This window comes from Panthera tigris, chromosome D3 (assembly GCF_018350195.1).
Source record: "Panthera tigris isolate Pti1 chromosome D3, P.tigris_Pti1_mat1.1, whole genome shotgun sequence".
Lineage (NCBI taxonomy): Eukaryota > Metazoa > Chordata > Mammalia > Carnivora > Felidae > Panthera > Panthera tigris.
This window is the reverse complement of record NC_056671.1, coordinates 54801205-54820223: the sequence shown is the minus strand read 5'-3', so window position 1 is coordinate 54820223 and position 19019 is coordinate 54801205. Positions and strand designations below refer to the sequence as shown.

General features: G+C 37.9%; 1 protein-coding gene across 2 annotated transcripts in view; it reads right to left on the bottom strand.

Annotated features, from left to right (window-relative positions):
* The window catches only part of ASXL3 (ASXL transcriptional regulator 3), a 175049-nt gene that overhangs the window by 134391 nt on the left and 21639 nt on the right, over positions 1–19019 (bottom strand). Inside the window, exons 1-2 of one of the 2 annotated variants that reach the window (XM_042962699.1) lie at positions 10299–10622; positions 8070–8152 (exon numbers count right to left, since the gene is read on the bottom strand). In XM_042962699.1, coding sequence (XP_042818633.1) covers positions 8070–8125 — 56 coding nt within the window. In that variant the 5' untranslated portion in view covers positions 8126–8152; positions 10299–10622. Of the gene's footprint in view, positions 1–8069; positions 8153–10298; positions 10623–19019 lie in introns of those variants that run through there. The other variant, XM_042962698.1, reaches the window with a different exon arrangement.

Sequence of the window (19019 nt, the reverse complement as noted above, 5' to 3'; positions counted from 1 at the left end):
CCTTTTTTTGTTCAATTATTTGGAAGAATGGAGAAAGAAAGCTTGACAGAATAAAAAGATGTATTAAGAAATGGCTATTTCAAAGCTATAATTGCATTCCTTAGTGAATATTGATGCCTTGAGGGTTATATGTAGTCACCAGAGCTATTTTTACCAAAGGTTGCAAATAAAATCCAAATCAATTTATGTTATATGAATGTACACATTATATTTGAACACAAAATTTAAGCCAGGTATTCTATTGGTTTATACATTAAGACTAATATATGAAAACACATTATTAGGAGTATATAAAAACAGAAGCACGGTACAGTGTTAAGCATATTGTTATGAATACCCTCCAAGATTAATCAGATACTCAAAGTTCTAGAACATAATTCTTATGTTATGCCATAAATTCTAGCAATCTAAAGTTCCAAATTCTGAATCACTATTATGAACTGAAATTTTGTGTCCCCCAAATTCATATGGTGAAGCCCCAGCCCCCAGTGTAGTTGTATTTGGAGATGGAGCCTCTAAGGAAGTGATTAATGTTGAATGAGGTCTAAGAAGGATGGAACCTTGATCTGATAGGAGTAGTGTCCTTACAAGAAGAGACAGCAAAGAGCTCACCCTCTCTCTCTGCACACACACACACACACACACACACACCCAGGAGAGGACATGTGAGGACCTTGAAAAGGGGACCATCTGCAAGCCAGGAAAAAAGCCAACACCAGAAACCTACACCACTGGACCCTGACCTGGGACCTTGAGCCTACAGAACTTCGAAAAATAAATTTCTATTGTTTAAGCCACCCAGTCTAAGATATTTTGTGACGACAGCCTGAGCAGATTAAGCCAATCACTATTAATATGACTTCAGTCAGGGAACTAGGAAGAGGCCTGTTCCGAATTTATTACATTAGCGTGAGGCATTCGATCTGAAAAGTGCAACCTCTCCATTCAGCGACCTGATCTTACAGCCTCTTACGAAACAACGTGACAACCAGTAGAAATGCACACAAATGTGCATGCACACACCCATGACACAGCTCATGAACGCCTCATGGGGCTCTGCTTCTAACTTCCAAAATCACGAGAAGCTAACGGGGGAAATGTGAGAGCCAAAGGCACGTAGTCACCTGTGGCTGCAACATCAGATGCTTGGCTGTTAAGGCTTTAAAGCTGCCGAAGCCCAGTTTGATTAGGTAGTGCCAGGAGCTGGAACCTTGTAGGGTAATGTTTCACACAATTATTTTTTAACCTGGGAAATGCTTCCAAAGTAATATACAATCTTATTCCCCTGAATCACGTTTTCACAATAAGAAAAAAAAAAGTAGGATGGAATAGAAGAATAGGATCAAGAGTTATAAATTTCCTGTCTTAAAAAAATTACGTCATGGAGGTTACAAGTACAGCATAGGGAATAGAGTCAATAATACTGTCATAACGTATGGTGACAGATGGTGACTGCACTTATGATGAACACTGAGTAATGTAGAGAACTATCATATCACTATGTTGTGCACCTGAGACTAAAAAAAAAAGTTAAAGAAAGCTTAATTTATGACAGATTGCAAAGCTATTTTTAAACAATTAGTGATATCCATGTATAAATGTTAAATTCTTTTTTTATTCAGTTTTATACCATTTAATTTGAAACAAGTTAATTATGCACAATGCCAATGACTGACATTTTAAGTGACATATTTTGGGAAAAACCAAACATACATATAAATGACTGGATTGGAAATTCAAAATCCCAGCTATAAAATGTAATGTATGTTTTCATCATTCGCATCATAAAGCCTACGTTATTGGAATATCATGCATTTATTCAGATAACATGTAACTAGAAAAAAGTACCATACCCAATTTCATCTAATTATCACCAAACATACAACTGACAATATCTTTTGATTCACAGTTTACTAGGTGCAATATATTCTCTGGAGTATTATGGATTGTCAGTTAAGAAATCTACCATAAATGGCAGTGTTTGTTTCAGGGGAAAAAAAAGTATTTAAAAAGGGGGAGACTGGATTTGAAGAGACCAGATAAGAAGATACTACACTAAAACTAGTTAAGAAATTATAAGTGCAAATTTCTTAAAAGAAGTTAAGAAACTCTAACTGCAGAATGAATGGCAAAAAGTAGGGATACAAAGAAGGAAAGATGTAGTTAGGCAGTAAAACTAACACTACCTAAGAACCAACTGGCAATGGGGGCATGACGAAGGGAGTTGGGACTGACTGATTGAGACTTCTAATCTGAGTAATGATGAAGAGTAAAATTTTATGTCAGCTAAGAGGTAAATTATTCTCAAGGCTTGCTTACACACTCACATTCACACACCTATACACATACGTAAATAAATGCAGATTGCCCTATGTTTCTGTTTAATAACACCATTGTCTCATTTGCCCCCGCTAAGTAGCTGACTGTGCACACCATTTACACAATGAGAGGATTAGATGTTAGCAAATGGCAGGGGTAACACTGTGAGTTCACACTGTAATTCTAAAATGCCTCAGCACAAACTAGACCACCATTTCAGTGTGAAAGGAGGGATGCCAACATGGAGTCTGGAGATAAGAATTGATTTTGCAGTAGAAATTATTTGTGTTTCTTTCTTATCTCTAGACAAAACATTTCAGCAGCAACAAAGAATCATCTCCTATAGTACTAATTAGAAACGTAAATCTCACCAAGAGAAATGCCAAGAAATTTTATTGTTTGTCACTATACATGGTAATAGAATTTTCTGACATTTATCCCCCTAGAAAAATGCAACATCTTTAATAAACAACAGTATGAAGTGGAGATTCTAATTTCAGCATATCATAACAGAGATTGCAAAACAGAAAACATGCAAAACCTTAAGGCTACTAGCTCAAAACAAATTTATTCTAAGAATTATCAGTAGGAATAAAAAGTTCTCATTGATACCAGAATAATTACAAAATCTTGGGTTGTCAATTGCATGTTCCACATTGCAAAATCAAAACTATGTCCATATTCTGAGTAACACTAAACACAACAGAGACTGTTTGTAAAGCTTTTCAAATGTCCCTACTGTGGTATGTGATTATAGACTGTTGCTCTGCAAATGGCTGATGAAATCTAACAGATTTAAGTAAGACATCTATAATCTTGCAAAATGTACCTCATAAATATCACCCTGCCCCCACCCAACAGAGGGTTTTTTTGTATTGTGTGTGTGTGTGTGTGTGTGTGTGTGTGTGTGTTTTATGACTGCCATACCTCCACCTCCATTAGAAAACTATTTGCCTATTAGCAAATAATATGAAAACCAAATCAAAGTTCATGTTATATTAATAACAGCTATCTTGTAATGATAACACCCAGCACCTAAGAAATTATCCCTCACTGATGAGTGACTGTTCTGCTCTCATGACGTAAAGGCTGCAAGCCTTACTCCCTGACTTTGTGGCCCCTGGATATGTCGCTACTTGAAAGCACATACTTCTTGGGAAACATCACTTTAAAAATTACATGTGCAGAGAAAAATATATCCTGAGGCATTAAAAATCCCTCAGTCCTCTTTGTAAAGGAATTATAACTTCTGAAAAAGCAAACCATAAACAGAAAAGCAGAATTAGGACAACCCCAAATGTCATCCAAACCAACATGGTAACTAAAGTTACTCCTCTATTTCTACAAACATACTTCTAATTACTGGAGACAGGTGCTCGCTTTGGCAGTACATACTAAAATCACTGCAGACAAGACCGTATTCTACAGAAGCACCCTAACTCCGTGAGGAGGTGGGAATGTTTAGCCAAGCAGTCCAAACAGGCGTATCAAATATCCATCCACAAAAGCAGATTGGAATATGCACATTTTAATCCCCTTTATACAAGCAACATGGCTATTTGATTGACTCTGAGATTCTGATCATCTAAAAAGCATTCCAAACAGCTATGCCTTATCAATTGTTCACAACTCAGAAACACAAAGTGATAAAAGCCTGGAAATACTCAGAATCAGCAAAGCAAACATAGATGGACCAGAGGAAAACTGTATTGATAAAAATCTTCTAGGTTATTATACAGAAGGGAATTAAAACCTATCAAATACATTTTAATTAAAAATTCTAGGCAACCATGCCATGATGTTATTTTTTTCAACAAAAACCATATGTCCTTCTGACCTTTTTTAGCCACATGGAAAGAACTTATTTCAGTCTGGCTTTTCCAAATAGAATTTAATCACACACTACACAGTTCATCAATAACATGAAAAAGATACACAGAGCATGATATAGAAAAGCTGTCGTCTTTTTATCATGTCTACTTGAAAAGTATGCAATTTAAAGTGTCACTTGAAAAGAGGAAAAGATAGCATAAAACGTCAAGAATTTCATCACAGTCAAATAAATTAACAATATCACATATACTGAACACATTCAAATACTCGTATCAGCTTTGCCAAAATTATTGGTGTATTTTTTGTAAATTACAAGTTTAAGCCAGAGGCACTTAACAGCGTTTGAAAACAGGCAACCATACAATAACCTTACTTGCTCACATATAATCTGCCAAAGACTATTAGCGTGCATATATTTAATGGGGTTCCCACAAAACTGTTAAGTTTGTTTTGATTAAAACACACAAACTATTAAATAAGATGAAAAAATACAACACATAATGTTAAAAAGAAGCTTCTGACTCTAAATGGAAGCCAAGTCATCACCAAGCACCAGAAAACTAACATTTTTTAATTGTTTTAATGCCTATTTTAGTTTTGAGAGAGAGACAGACAGAGCACGAGCAGGGGTGGGGGTGGGGGGGGGCGGAGAGAGAGAGAGAGAGGGAGGCACAGGATCCAAAGCAGGCTCCAGGCTGCGAGCTGTCAGTCCAGAGCCCGACGCGAGGCTTGAACTCGTGAACCATGAGATCATGACCTGAGCCGAAGTCGGCGTTTAACCGAATGAGCCACCCAGGTGGCCCCAGAAAATTAACATCTTGAGAAAGATTGTTTACTCAACAAATATTTATTGACTATCTGCTGAGTGTTGGGAGTGTTATATACCCTGCCCCTGGAGAGCCCACAGGTGGGCGCAAGTAGACAAACAAGGACAAAATTACAGGACGGTGAGGTCAGCCCTACAGGAGAGCTGTCTGGCACATAGAATGAAGCCCCACCCCCCATGGTACTTGAAACAAATGGCATTACTTTAAATCCAGGTTCACAATGATGATGGATAAAGACCCAATCTCTCTTTTCTGGAAATGCTAGGTACAAGGGTGAACTGTTTGGGGGAGGACCACTACCATCACCTCCCACCCACAGAGACCACCAGAAGGTCATGGCCACCTTGGTACCGTTCACAATAACTCCCCTCCATGTTATCAGGTATATCACAAATCTGCATTTCTTGGAAAACACATTAATAAATACCTAGAAATTAAGCAGCTATGTATGACCTTATGATGAGGGAATTTCTAAATGTAACTTAAGAAAAATAAATACAGTTATACTTTGTTTACTCAGCTACCATAAATATTTGGAAAACATTTAAGAACTTGGGAGGTAGCAAAACAGTACATTAAGTAGGGAAAATAAATGTCAGAATCTGCTCCCTAAAACAACACACATAACAGGCAGGAAAGCCCAAAACTCACTGAAATCATGTACTTTTATTTTTGAGATGATTCCAATAAGCAAACTAGAAAACGACGTAAGAGTGGTCACAGACACACTGGCCGTAAGTAACCGGTCACAATTGGCAGGAGAGAGGAGAGTCAAAGAAAGTAGAAAGAAATGAGAACATAAAATGTATGGTTGGAGGCCCTTCAATGCAGAACTGATTTTACAGAACAGAACTTTAATAGAACTCTGGTCTCTTTCTTTGCCTGTGCCCTTGCCTATTTAACTTGTGAATTCGTTGCAGGTACTTTCACTACTACCATACTGGTTTATCAGTATTTGTAACAACAATTTTTTTTTTTTTCTTTACGGAAGGACACAATAACCGGGTGGAGGGGGCAGAGGGAGGGCTATGTATTCTGAGAAATAGCAGGTTACGTCTTCCATTTCAGTGTTCTTCACTCTTTAAAGACGCTGCTTTGCGTTTTGTTAACTACATATGCTTACAGCCCTTTAATATACCATTCTGGGAAGACCAGCATTTTGAAAAATAGGAAATAATGCTGTTACAATAGTCAGTGTAATTAAAATGCTGTTCAGAGGCATGGTACAGGAATTTTATATCTCAAGGTGCATAACAACTGATCACAGAGTAGTCACTCCTGTTGAGAAGGATACCATAATGAACAAATTTCAAAAGCCTACTTCTAGGAGATGCTTTTTATGTCTACGTTGGCAGATTCCACTGGCATAGAGCCCACATTCAAGAGGAGTTGATATCCTTAGATTTTTACCTCCTCTTTTCTTTTGGCTGCTGCACAAACACTTTCAGTGCCTTCTAAATGGCATAAATATTTTCAGGGTTTTTGACAGCAACAAGGAGAAAATTAATTTCCAGGTGTTCCCATTTTGTTCCCTAACTCCTCACACTGACGTCCGGCTCTGAAGAACAGGATTACCCTTACCAGAGCTGTTCGGCTCGGTCAGCAACTTCTCTCCCCACCGTTGCCTCCAGTTTGTTGGGGGAACAATGATCGAAAATGGTGTCATTACATTATCTCAGCTTCTGTCTTCAGAACGGGCAGGAAAGGCCTCCAACATAGAGATGAAAGTTTGAGCCTAGATGTCCTACACCCCTCTAAATTGTGATGTTCATGGATCGAACTTGCAAAGGATCCATTTTAAACACCTAAAAGCTACTCACCCTTTCCAGTAGTAAGAGTTACAGGTAATACCGATTTGTTTTTAGGAAAACTTGGCCTCAGGAGGATACTCATTTCTCTCAGTTCTATCTCGGTCTCAGTAAAAAACATCCGAAAGGTAGCTCAGCAGCTTTATTTTCACCAAGCTGCAAATACTGTCTGCCAATGGCTTGTAGGTAGACAAGTTCATACAAAAAAACATTCACTCTATGTAACATGGATGATTACACACTCAGATGACAGCTCAATGTTTATTTTACTTTGTAACCAACTTCTTTTTTCTCCTTGAGTGGTATCATCAACATGGCCCTAAACTGATGGCTAAAGCCCAAATTGTCAAATTTGGACAATCAAAGACTCTCCTAAATAGAGAACAATCACAGATAAACAAAATGCAGTATGCATCCATACAATGGAGTATTATTTGTAACAAAAAGGAATGAAGTACTGATTCATGCTACCACATGGATGGACCTTGAGGACATTTTGCTAAATGAAAGAAGCCAGACGCAGAAGGCTACACACATACTGTATAATTCCATTTCTATGAAATGTCCAGAATAGTCAAAACCAGACACAGAAAGTCAAATCGTGGTTACCAGGGGCCGGAGGGAGTAGGGAATGGGCAATGATTACTTGATGGGGATGAGGTTTCATCTAAGGTGATGAAAATGTCCTAAAATTAGATAGTGGTGCTGACTGCACAACTTTGTGAATACACTAAAAAACCACTGAATTGTACCTTTTAAAAGGGTGAATTTTATGGTATATGAGTTATATCTCAATAAAACTGTTATTTTTTTAAAGACTCGCAATAGCTGATCAATGACACTCAAAGTAGGAGAATTCTACATATAAGAGGGCTAAATTTGTAACCACATTTATTGGCACTTGAGGTTTTATCAGAGTGATCCTGGAATCTATCTCTTAAGCCTGTAAAAGCGGTCCTCTTATTCATTTTCAGAAACAAAATCTCCTCTTACAGGAGACAGAGAACAAGGAGTAACTCCAGTGAAGGGCTAATTCATGCAGCAGGGCTCTTTGCGAACAAAGTACATTCTATATTAACCTGCCGAATGTAATTTATTAAGCCAACAGGCAGTTCCAAGGAAATCTTGGGTCATCTAAATATTTGGCAATCACAAAAGAATCTGCAGGTAATTACTTAATTCACAGTCAACTACAGTATCAAAATCTAGATACATCTATTGCTTTGCAATTAATAGCAATTACTAATCAATGAAAATAGAAAATGTACATATGAATACTGACCTTGTTTCTTTTAACCCTTCTTTCTGAATGACTTCTAATATCTGCTTCGCTGTCATTGGTGAGTTGGGGTGTTTTTCTAGTGCCTGAAAAATAAAAATAAAATTCCTAGATTATCATATGGAAATGTACAAAATGAAAATGTATGTGAATCATGCAATGCTTCTTTAAAATTTTAAAGGGGAAGGGGCTGTTGTATCAAAATAAGTTCCAATTTTACAGTTCAGGTGTCCAAAGAGAGAATGTAATTCTTTTCTGGACATTTATGGCAATTTCTGCAACATGGGGGGGTCATTCCTCAAAAAATCGTCACAAAGGCATACACACCAAAAAAAGAAATGTGAAAACAGAAAAAAAGCAAGTTAATAAATGAATATAATTTCCTTTATTAAAAGTTGCTAATATTTATACTTAAAGACAGATTTTCAGGTCATTAAAATGTGTCCTAAATTTCCAGGACCTTGGAAACACGGAGCCTGGACAATACTAACAGCAGAGAACAAAGTGCTGGTTAGAAATAACCTCACTGGATTCACATTTCGATCAACCTCTTTTGTATTAGGGAAAAAAAAAAAGAGGGAAAAAATTCCTTCATGGCCAAAACGGAAAAAAGCATACAGAAACCCAATAAGTCATTACAGTGTGTGTTTTCCAGTTCAGCTCAGTTTCCTTTCTTCTGCCTTTTCCAATTAATTTCAAGTAAACCCCTTCCTCTTCCCATTCAGCCCATCTCAGTTTTATGAACTGAGTCCCATTTTTCTTCCTCTCCCCTTCTGGCCTCCTTATTTTTGAGTGAAAGGGACTTGTTTTAAACAAAGTGTGAGGGATACATGGGACATGGCTAATTATTTCCATGGTCATTAGACCATCAGACCCGGAAATCAAGTTCCTTTATTTACCCAGGGGTTTAACTACATGCTGGGAAAGCAGTAAACAACAGTGCCCACGCTGTCACTAGCACAGACTACAGGGGCCACCTCTGGGTATAAGAAACAGGTCTACACACATCTTCACAATGACTTCCTCCAAGGGTAGACAATACCCACTTAAAGATGCTGTACAGAAGCTTCTGCACATTGTAGAGTTCTAATTTATGATTATTTACTGGAATGATCCTAATTATTAAGAATTAACAGAGCCACCTTAACAACTAAAAAGGCTTCTGAATCTGTTCAAAACAGCTCTGTGGTCTCTCCTACTACCATGGCCAAATTTCAACCAGGTCACTAGCAAAGGTTCTATTCACCAAGGTTCTCTGGTGATTGACATACAGCCTGCCCCACTTCACTATTAGGGCCCCTTTCCTGTTCTCCCCTCTCTCGTTCCCAGGAAATGTCCCCATCTTTCCCAGTCCAGATCAGTCCCTTAGCCGTTGTGGTATGTCCTTGAAAGAATACAGAAATGTGAGCTACACTAGAAAGAGGGGACGGCGACAAGTATGTCAGTAGGAAAGAAGGAAACCTGTCCTCACAGAGGAGGCCGCTGGAGAGCTGAACTGAAAACTGGGAAGGGGGATAAAGAAACATAGGCATAGCTGTATAGGGAAGAGGACTAACGTGTAAAAATGTTCATTAAAAAAAGGCAAGAAGGAAACTGCATCATAGAGCTGAAAAGGGGGAAGATTAGATCACAAAGAAAGGCGGGAAAGAAATAGACGTGAAAACAAAACAGCTGACAAAATTTGTAAAATGAGAACTATAAGTAGAACAGTGCATACTTATGAATTACTGAAAGGCGATGCTGTGGTCACATGGACTATATATAGGGTGGGCATCAACCCAAATGATAGGCGATGCTGGGGACACTCACGGGCTCTCATAAAAGATACGGGCAGAAGGTCGATAGACACAGACATACACAAGTAAGCAAGCAAGGAAGAGGGAAACTGATGGGGAGAGGCACAGGATGGCAGAAAGAGGGGGAGAGGGGACAAAGGAGAGAAAGGAGGAAAATTGAGCTGAACTGGGAATGTCCAAAAGGCAAACTGATTAAATCTAGAAAGGGCCGAAGAGGAAACTCTAGTGTACTGGGCAACGTTTTAACGGAAATTTGGGTGCACTCAAAAGTGGGGTTACTCACTGTGGAGGATTCCCTGTTTCTCTTCCTGAGTACAGGCCCCTCAGCACACCTGGGCAGCTCCTCCCAGCAATTGAGAGAATTTGGATAGCCCTGTCCCCTTCTCTATGACATCACATCCTACTCTACAAAGGAAGTAAAAGTGCCAAGAATTACATCGTGAAGTGGATGAGAGGCAGGAAGGAAATGATGAAGCCACAAAACACCAGAAGCCACCCTCCGTTCCTGCAAGACAGAGAAAGGAGACAGAGAAGGAGAGTTCCTGGTTGTGAACAAGCTTCACTGAACTAGCTGTGTGAACATTAACAAAGGAGAGAGAGAAATTACCTTCACAGAACAAAACATTGATACCATCAAAATAATGTGACACATGGTGGAGACACGAATCAGACTCACAGGCAGCCATACTCAAACACTACAGTGGGAAGAAGCCACAGTCAGAGTGAACCAGCACCCTAGGCCATCAGCAGACTGAGTAACTGCCCGTTGCCCCAACACTCTCTTGGCTATGAGGTGTTACGTTCCCTACACCCTGCAAAATTCAACTTTCTGAATTATCCTTCCTGACATTTTCAAGCACAGCTAATATCTGAATATGTCTTCATGGTTATGTAACACTTGTTTTGATTTTACCACGTTCCTCCAATTTGTTTCCCATCTTGTGCCTACCTCTTTAGAAACTGGGGTCAAGGATGCATTAGAGCAGGGAAGAGAGTAAGATTACTCACAATTTTTAAGACAATCATAATAAGATTATATAGGGGCAATAAATATTTCAGATTATCATGACAGGTTGAAACTGGCTAGGGCAATAATGATGTTAATTGTGACAAAACAGAAAATATAATTCTGAAGTTTTCTATGGATAATAATCATTTAAAATGACCTTATTTGGGGCACTTGGGTGGCTCAGTGGATTAAGCATCCGACTTTGGCTCAGGTCATGATCTCACAGTTCATGAGTTCGAGCCCCACAATGGGCTCTGTGCTGACATCCTGAAGCCTATTTCAGATTCTGTGTCTTCCTCTCTCCCTGACCCTCTCCTGCTCACGCTTGTGCTCTCTCTCTCTCTCTCAAAAATAAATAGACATTAAAATGACCTTATTTTCAGATAGTAAAAATTAGAAAAATGCAAACTCATACCTATATTCTAGAAAACAAAATGTACCCATAAGCCTACAAACAAGAATACTAACCATTCCTAATATTTGTTTTCCTTCTATTTTTTTCTATCCACACATAGCAATTTAATATAATTATAAAAAATATGTGCATATATCATTACCTATCTTATCTCCATATAATATGAATTCTTCAAAATGGGCATCATAATTAACACTTCACCAAGGACAGGCATTTATGCTGTTTTCAAAATTCAATAAATAAAGAATATATTGAATGTAACATTCTTAGAGTATTATTGAGTCAAAGGATGTGAGCTCTGTCATGTCTCTTGATACACTGCCAATTGCTTCCAGAAAGATTTTAACAATTTATACTCTCACCAAGCAGAACTAAATCTGCCTCTCATAACTTTGCCAGTATTCAGCGTTATCTTTGAGTAGTGTTTGACAACTTAGTAGGTCAGAAAAGTAATGGCTTATTGTTATTCTAATTATACTTCTGTAAATACTAATGAGGACAAAGGGTTTTTTTCCCCAAATGAGTATCATATGGGATAGACACCAGATATTTCCTTATTAATGTATAAAAAGTTCTTTATATAGTTAAGTAATATTTGTTGTTTTGAATATTAACAATATTCACATATTGAATATTAACAATATTCAATATAACAATATTAACAATAGCTATTATTTTTGTTGCTTTTGGGGATATTTTAGGGACATATGTAAAGTTTTCTATTTTCACATGAACAATTCCATCAGTTGTTTCCATCGTGACTCGTGTCTTATGTTTAGAAATTCCTTTTACCCAGAGAGCATGCAAATATCTACAAATATGGTTTTCATATTTTTATGGTTTCACTTTTTTTTAATGTATGTCTATTTATTTTGGGGGGGGGAGAGAGAGAGAGCATGCACACATGTGCTCATGTGAGCAGGGGAGGGGCAGAGAGACAGGGAGAGAGAGAATCCCAAGCAGGCTCTGTGCTGTCAGTGCAGAGATCAACACGGGGCTCGATCCCACAAACTGTGAGATCAACGATCTGAGCCAAAATCAAGAGTTAGACACTTAACCAATTGAGCCACCCAGGAGCCCCTGGTTTTACTTGTTAATTTACCTGGATTTTACCATTTTGTAGCATGGTGAAACACTAACTTACGCCCCACCACCTATAAATAAGATTCTCCACCATAATTTGTTTCATAAGTCAATCTTGGTTATTGAGTCACCCTCTACTGTATATTAATATTAGGACAATGAAAACTCTTTTGGATGTGAAACCAAATAAATGTTGGCATCCAATATATAATATCCACAAAAGCAGAGCTATTCTTGCTAAGGTAGAGATGAGAATGCTCAGAGCCCCCATACGTATTCCCTCTAATGGCCAAACCATAAACCACTGTCCCTGGGGCCTGTCTGGGGGCCTGTCAGATCCCCTGATCTTTCAATCAACTGCTGTGCCAACACCACACTGTTTCAAATTGCTCTGATATTATAATACACTTTACTATCTGGATCGGCCACTGCTCTCATTATTCCTTCTTAAATTTTTAATTGTTCACTTCTTTATATTTCCAGATGAAATTTAGATTGGAATTAAATGAGACATCTAATTAAATTTTCAAGCAATTTACACAGTGTTCCATGTGTTTAAGTTTTGTTTTATAAACTGTAATAAGCATTTTATTGTTTATATTTTTAGTTGCGACTATGAATACACTTTTTCATATAATATTCTTGCATTTTATTGCTAAGACATACAAAAGCCACTGAATTGTGATAATTATTATCTATATAAAGAGCTAATTGAATTCTTACTAGTTCTCACAGTACAGAAATACAGAATCATATTTTCTACAAATAATGTGAATTGGGTCTCCTTTCTAATACTTCTATGTTTTCTCTTTCCTATATTATTTACTTTGGATAAAAACTGATCCTTTCTAGTCCCATTCAAAAAAAAATCTACTGAAAACTGAGCTGCTTTGGAATTTATCTCCTCAAAAGCAGGCCCCCAAAACCTCCGAGTTTCCCAAAGAATACCCTTAGCTGGATCTATCAGAAACCTCTGGCCAGATATCAAGGTCTCTCCTATACAAATCAGTCTGCCACAGTGTTCAATCTTTACATAAAATGCCCTTTCTTTCTTTGTAAAACAAACTGTCCTCCAGTGTTAGAGCTGTGTTTGTGAGTCCACTTCAAGCTCACGGTCTAAGAGCTGGGTCTTGCAACTCTCGTGCCCCTGCCCTAAACACTAAACTCCTTTCAATCTCCATAACCTCCTTTCTTCCACAGGGCTGGTCTGCAGTAGGTTTCAGATTCAGCACTACTCTCCAGAAAGGGGGATTTCCATGGCTCGGGACACAAGTCTGTATACAATCAGCTACCTTCAGAGCAGGGGATCCTCTTGTATTTTTCAGAGGACCTGAACATATGTGTAGGACTACACTTCTGGATTTCACCCTCTCTACTTATGTGACTATCTCAGAGCCTATCTCAAGAATATCTAGATGCATGCTACTGTCAGACAAGACAGACATCCCAGAAACCTCCTCCTCCAGACATCTACATGTCCCAGGAAGAGGGAAAAAAAAACTGCAAAGAAAGGGTGGTAATACAGTTAAGAAGAGAGAGATGGCTTGCCATTATCATTAAGGGCACAGACCAACCTAGGAATGGATTTTTCTATGTTTTAGGTTCAAATATTTTTATCTAATAAATAAAATGTTTTGAACATTTTAAGGATTACTCAAGATTTCCTGGGTGTCTCTCAAAACACAAAAGTCATCTCAAGTATCCCTTAGATAAACACATTAGACCAATGTTCATCTGATGGTTAAAATCTCGATCCTTCAGACCCTAAATAAAAATTTCTGAATTTACTTATTTTTAACTTTTTAAATGTTTCTATTTGTTTTTGAGAGTGAGAGACAGAGACAGAGACAGAGAGGGGAGGGACCAAGAGAAAGAGAAAGAGAGACACAGAATCCAAAAAGCAGGCTCCAGGCTCTGAGCTATCAACACAGAGACTGACACGGGGCTTGAACCCATGGACCACAAGATCATGACCTGAGCCAAAGTCAGACGCTCAACCAGCGAAGCCACTGAGATGTCCTCTGAGCTTACTTATTTAATTGCAAAATAAAAAGATTTCTACAATTTAAAATCACGTCATTGATACATGGTGAGATTTGTAGAATCCTAAGTGAGTATCCAGCACCAAGCTCTCTCCCTTTTTCTAACATTATTGCATCTTCCCTTAATCCATGCAGGCAGTTCATTTAAATGTTTAGCTGCCTATGGTCTCATGTCTTAGGTAAATGGTTTAGGGGTTATAACAATAACCATTATATAGTTCTCTATATGATTAAAGAGTGCTTTCACAGAACGTATTTTACTTGATGTCATTCAACGTATATTATTTTATTTGACCCTTACATCAACTCGGTGAGATACATAAAGGAGGCAGGATTAACTTTCTCGGAGATGCACAAAGTGGAAGGGAGTGGAAGTAAGTGGAAGGACAGGACTTGTACACATTGTAACCCTGATGATGACAATGTTTAAATGGAATAAGAACAGTTAACACTTATTAGATAATTCTGTGCTAAGTCTGTAGGAGCTTTACATATATTGCAATAGACTCTGGGATTCATATATTTAACATTCCCTACTTCCACTCTTCTTGAGAAGCCTCAAAGGTCCGTGTCATTCTGATGAAACATGAATCTGGATCACTGGTAGGATTCAGATGAGGAAATCACTCACATAAAAAGTGACAGCACCTTTCCCAACTGCCCAGTATCTGCAGCTCAGTCAGCTTGTTCTCTAACCGTAACGTATGTGGCTACCAGTTAAGGGTTTAAAGATGATCCAGTTTTTCTATTCTACTTGCATGCATTTTATGGGGGAAAGTACATGCTTCAATAGCATTTATGAATGTGTGACTTAAAAGATACAGAAATTTGGTGTTAATACCCTTGAGAATCGGGATCACTTCACTCAGAAGAAAGCAGCCTCCATGAAGATCAAGTGCCCCCAGGTTCAGCAGCCAGTAAATGATGGGTCTGGCCCATCTGACACTGAAGTCTGCTTCTTCTACTAAGTTAAACTGTTTCTCTTCATGAGCACAGGGGTTTTACAGAAACTGAGGACCTCCAGTCAAGATATTACACACAGTACCTACCTCATAATACCCACTTCTGCAATCTATCACTTTAGAAACATTGAGTATTTCTTTAAACTCTCAGATAATGGTTTAAATTGTACCTTCCCTTGGAGCACTTGTCAAGCAGTCATTAATTAGAACTGCCTGTTTAATGATATTCTTCCTGCTACACTGCAAGCATTGGTTCTCATTCAGGTCCACCCTCCGCCCCCCGACCCCGGCTGATTGCAGCACTACTAAGTAAGCTTATACAGAGACCAAGGTAATTTGGGGAGATGTTTTCAGTCGACCTATATTTGGAATGATTATAGAATAATAAAGAAGGTTATGGGCTTTGATGTCAGATGAACCAAGAACCCCTACTCACTAGCTATCTGATCTTAGATATCTAACCTCCCTGAATCCCAGTTTCTTCACTTGCTCATTTATAAAAATGCTCTGAGGACAAAACGAGATAATGAATATAAAGCGCTTATGATTCCAATACGCCAAATGACTGCCTGTGGCAATATGTGCTAATAAACATTAGTTAATACTATTGGTTTGGCAGGGAGAGCTCTGAGAACGTCCTAACATGAGGAGAGCTATTAAAAAAATGATGGACGTTAGATATTGTCTCTCTTTGAGATTTCCTGCATCAACTGCACTTGAGCTTCTGCAAATAAGGCTAGCTACACAGCGCCATTCCTCATCGTGTGACCACAGCCAAACTTGTCCCACAACAGATTCACAGGTAAACCTGCACACGCTGTGTCCGGTTTCATCATCCAACAGTCTTTCTGTGTTTAACAAGAGGGGTTATACAATATGGTACTCTTTCAGACACTGCTCTGTTACCTGGAAAGAAAAGCACGCTACAGGGACAAATTATCCTGTTATGTTTGTATTACAAATCAAGCAAAAATACTGAATACCAACAGTAACAACTTACTTCCAACCATACGCACTTAAAGACAAACTTTCAAGTAACTATAAGTAGTATGATACAATATCCATGAGGAAAAAAAATCTGTCAAATGATTTTACTTGACCAGCCTCATAAAACTGAGCACAACTGAGAGTAGAAAGATGGCTTTCTAAGGCCTAAAAGAGTTCAAAGCGTGATCACTGCCTGAATTTACAGATAAAATTCTATGCAGCGGAGAGGTGACTTCTAATTTTCTGTGGGATTTTGGTAACTTTGTTCTGCCTCATTAAGTCTCTAATCTTTTGAAACAATTACCATTACTTTTAACACAGAGAGAAAACAAAGTGAGAGATACCCAGAATTTCTACAATGTTCTCAAAAATGTAAAAGAAAAATATTAAAAACTACTTAAATGATGTGCATGAAACCTGTTTTAAAAGTAAAACATCTCTTTAATGAAAACGAAATACTTCTCCCACAGAAATCTCCAGGCAGGGTACTCTATTCAAACCCACCAATTATTAAAATGCTTTTTCCATGAATCAAGTAAAACTTCTGCTTTCCTATGACTTCTACAATAGTCCTGGCCTTTGCCTTTGAATGTCACAATTATTTAAGGTTAAATTACAAACGCTTTCCTAACATGAAAGCATAAAGTCAGGTGACTGTGTTATGTGATTTGCAAAACGGGGCCCAATCATTTACTCATGATACACTGCCACCTGTTTGAATACACTGCTAAGAGACCCGTCTTCTTTTATCTCTAGGCTAATGGACCCTCAGTTTCTTCCACCAATCCTCACATAAAATAGTTTGCAGACACTGTCTCGCACATCACTCTTCTTTGAACATTGAGTCTGCCGATGTCACTTCTAATTTACGTGCCTGAAGAATTCTACTAATTGAAATAAATCAGCTAAATACCATTAATAAATGTTCCAAATGTAGTTTGAGTGAAACATAATATACTGAAACTATGACTTCCCTTTCCCTAACTCGTTTAATTACGTTAATACAACCTAATAGGACACTCACTCTTTTTTAGCAGGCCTCATGCTGTCAACCAACTAAAACTTCCAGATCTTTCAACATTTGTTTCTGCAATCACACGTATAATTCTATGGCATGTATTTCCAAACATGCTGGACATAAATGCTTGCTTTATGCACTAGTGTTTGTTTCAATTAATTTTTACAGGCTCTGAAATCTTACTATTCCCAGATTTCTGATTATTCCAGGTTCCAGTTAAACTTTATGGTATCCACACATTTTAAAAGTATTTACCTCAAATTTCATCTCTTTAGATGAAGGTTGTTTGTTCAACCTTATAAAGTTCTTTGGGAATCATCACTCTCTTGTTCAACTGTCTGATTCCCCCTATCTATTTTGTGATATCCCACACATTTGACAAGCATCACTCTGATGTATTCCTTCAAGTCACTCATGATAGAGCTGAACCAAGCAATGGAAAACAAAGCCACAACCATGCAGCTGCTGTTGGAATCTCCTTTCAGACTCATCCCAATTAGCCAATCAACATACTTGGCTATAGATGTTAAATCTTCTAGAAATTCATTTAATTATACCCCAAATGACCAGCTGAAACTCAGCTCCAACAGGAACATCCTCTTGATATGTAAGTCTAATAATCCTATCAAAAATAAATTAATTTAGTTTGACATGAATTAACTTGGAGAATCTATAATGCCTTCCAGGGATCACTACTTCCATTTGCAAATGCTTACAGTCATCTATTTAATAATACAGTCTAGAATTTTCCTGAGATTTGAGATAAAGCTCAATAATCTGTGACTTCAAACACTTTCTTATATCTCTTTTTATAATCATCACAACAGCAAATACTTACACAGCGGTGACTCTGCATTAGGCATTATTCCAACATATATATAAACTCACTTAATCCTCATACCAACCCTCTTACTGTGGAGGGACTGTTATCACCCTCATTTTATGACAGATGAGGTAACTAAGGTGCAATGGAGGTTATTTAGCTCTCCCAAAGTCACACAGCTACAAAGTAGTAAAGCCAAGATTTGAAGGGCGGTGGTTCAGTTCTTGGACAATTCCTCCCCCATTCTTGGTGATTTTCCCCATGATCATCATCATCAGCAGTCCTGAGTATATGTGCAGATGCTTTAGGTGTCTCGTCCCCAAGCTCATATGTCATCATTTCATATCTCATCTAGATTCGATGGATATAATTTCTATGTGACTTTATCACATCTTCTTTAAAAGAAATTTGCACCACTTTATTATTTTTTTCTGCACTATTTTAAAGGGGAAAAACATAATGAAATATTTCAAAGCTGAGAAATCATGCCCAGTAGTAAAGGTGCTACCACTCTGACCGTGAACATCAGACTAATTTCATGGCAGTTAAAACGCACAGGCAGTCAGTTAACTCCTGTTAGTTGAATGAAGGAAATATTCACTTGTCAAAGGTGTTAAGGTTTTACTATTTCTAAACTAAGAGAATTGTCTCCTATGGAAATTCATATAGTCGCATCAGTTGGTAGTGAAGATCTTCAATGAGTTTCACAAAAGCAAGCATAGAACATACATAGGTTTTGTTGTAGAACCTCTCATAAAAATCTAAACATAATAATATAATTGAGCATAATTAGGTAAAGTAATCCAAGTAGTCTTCCC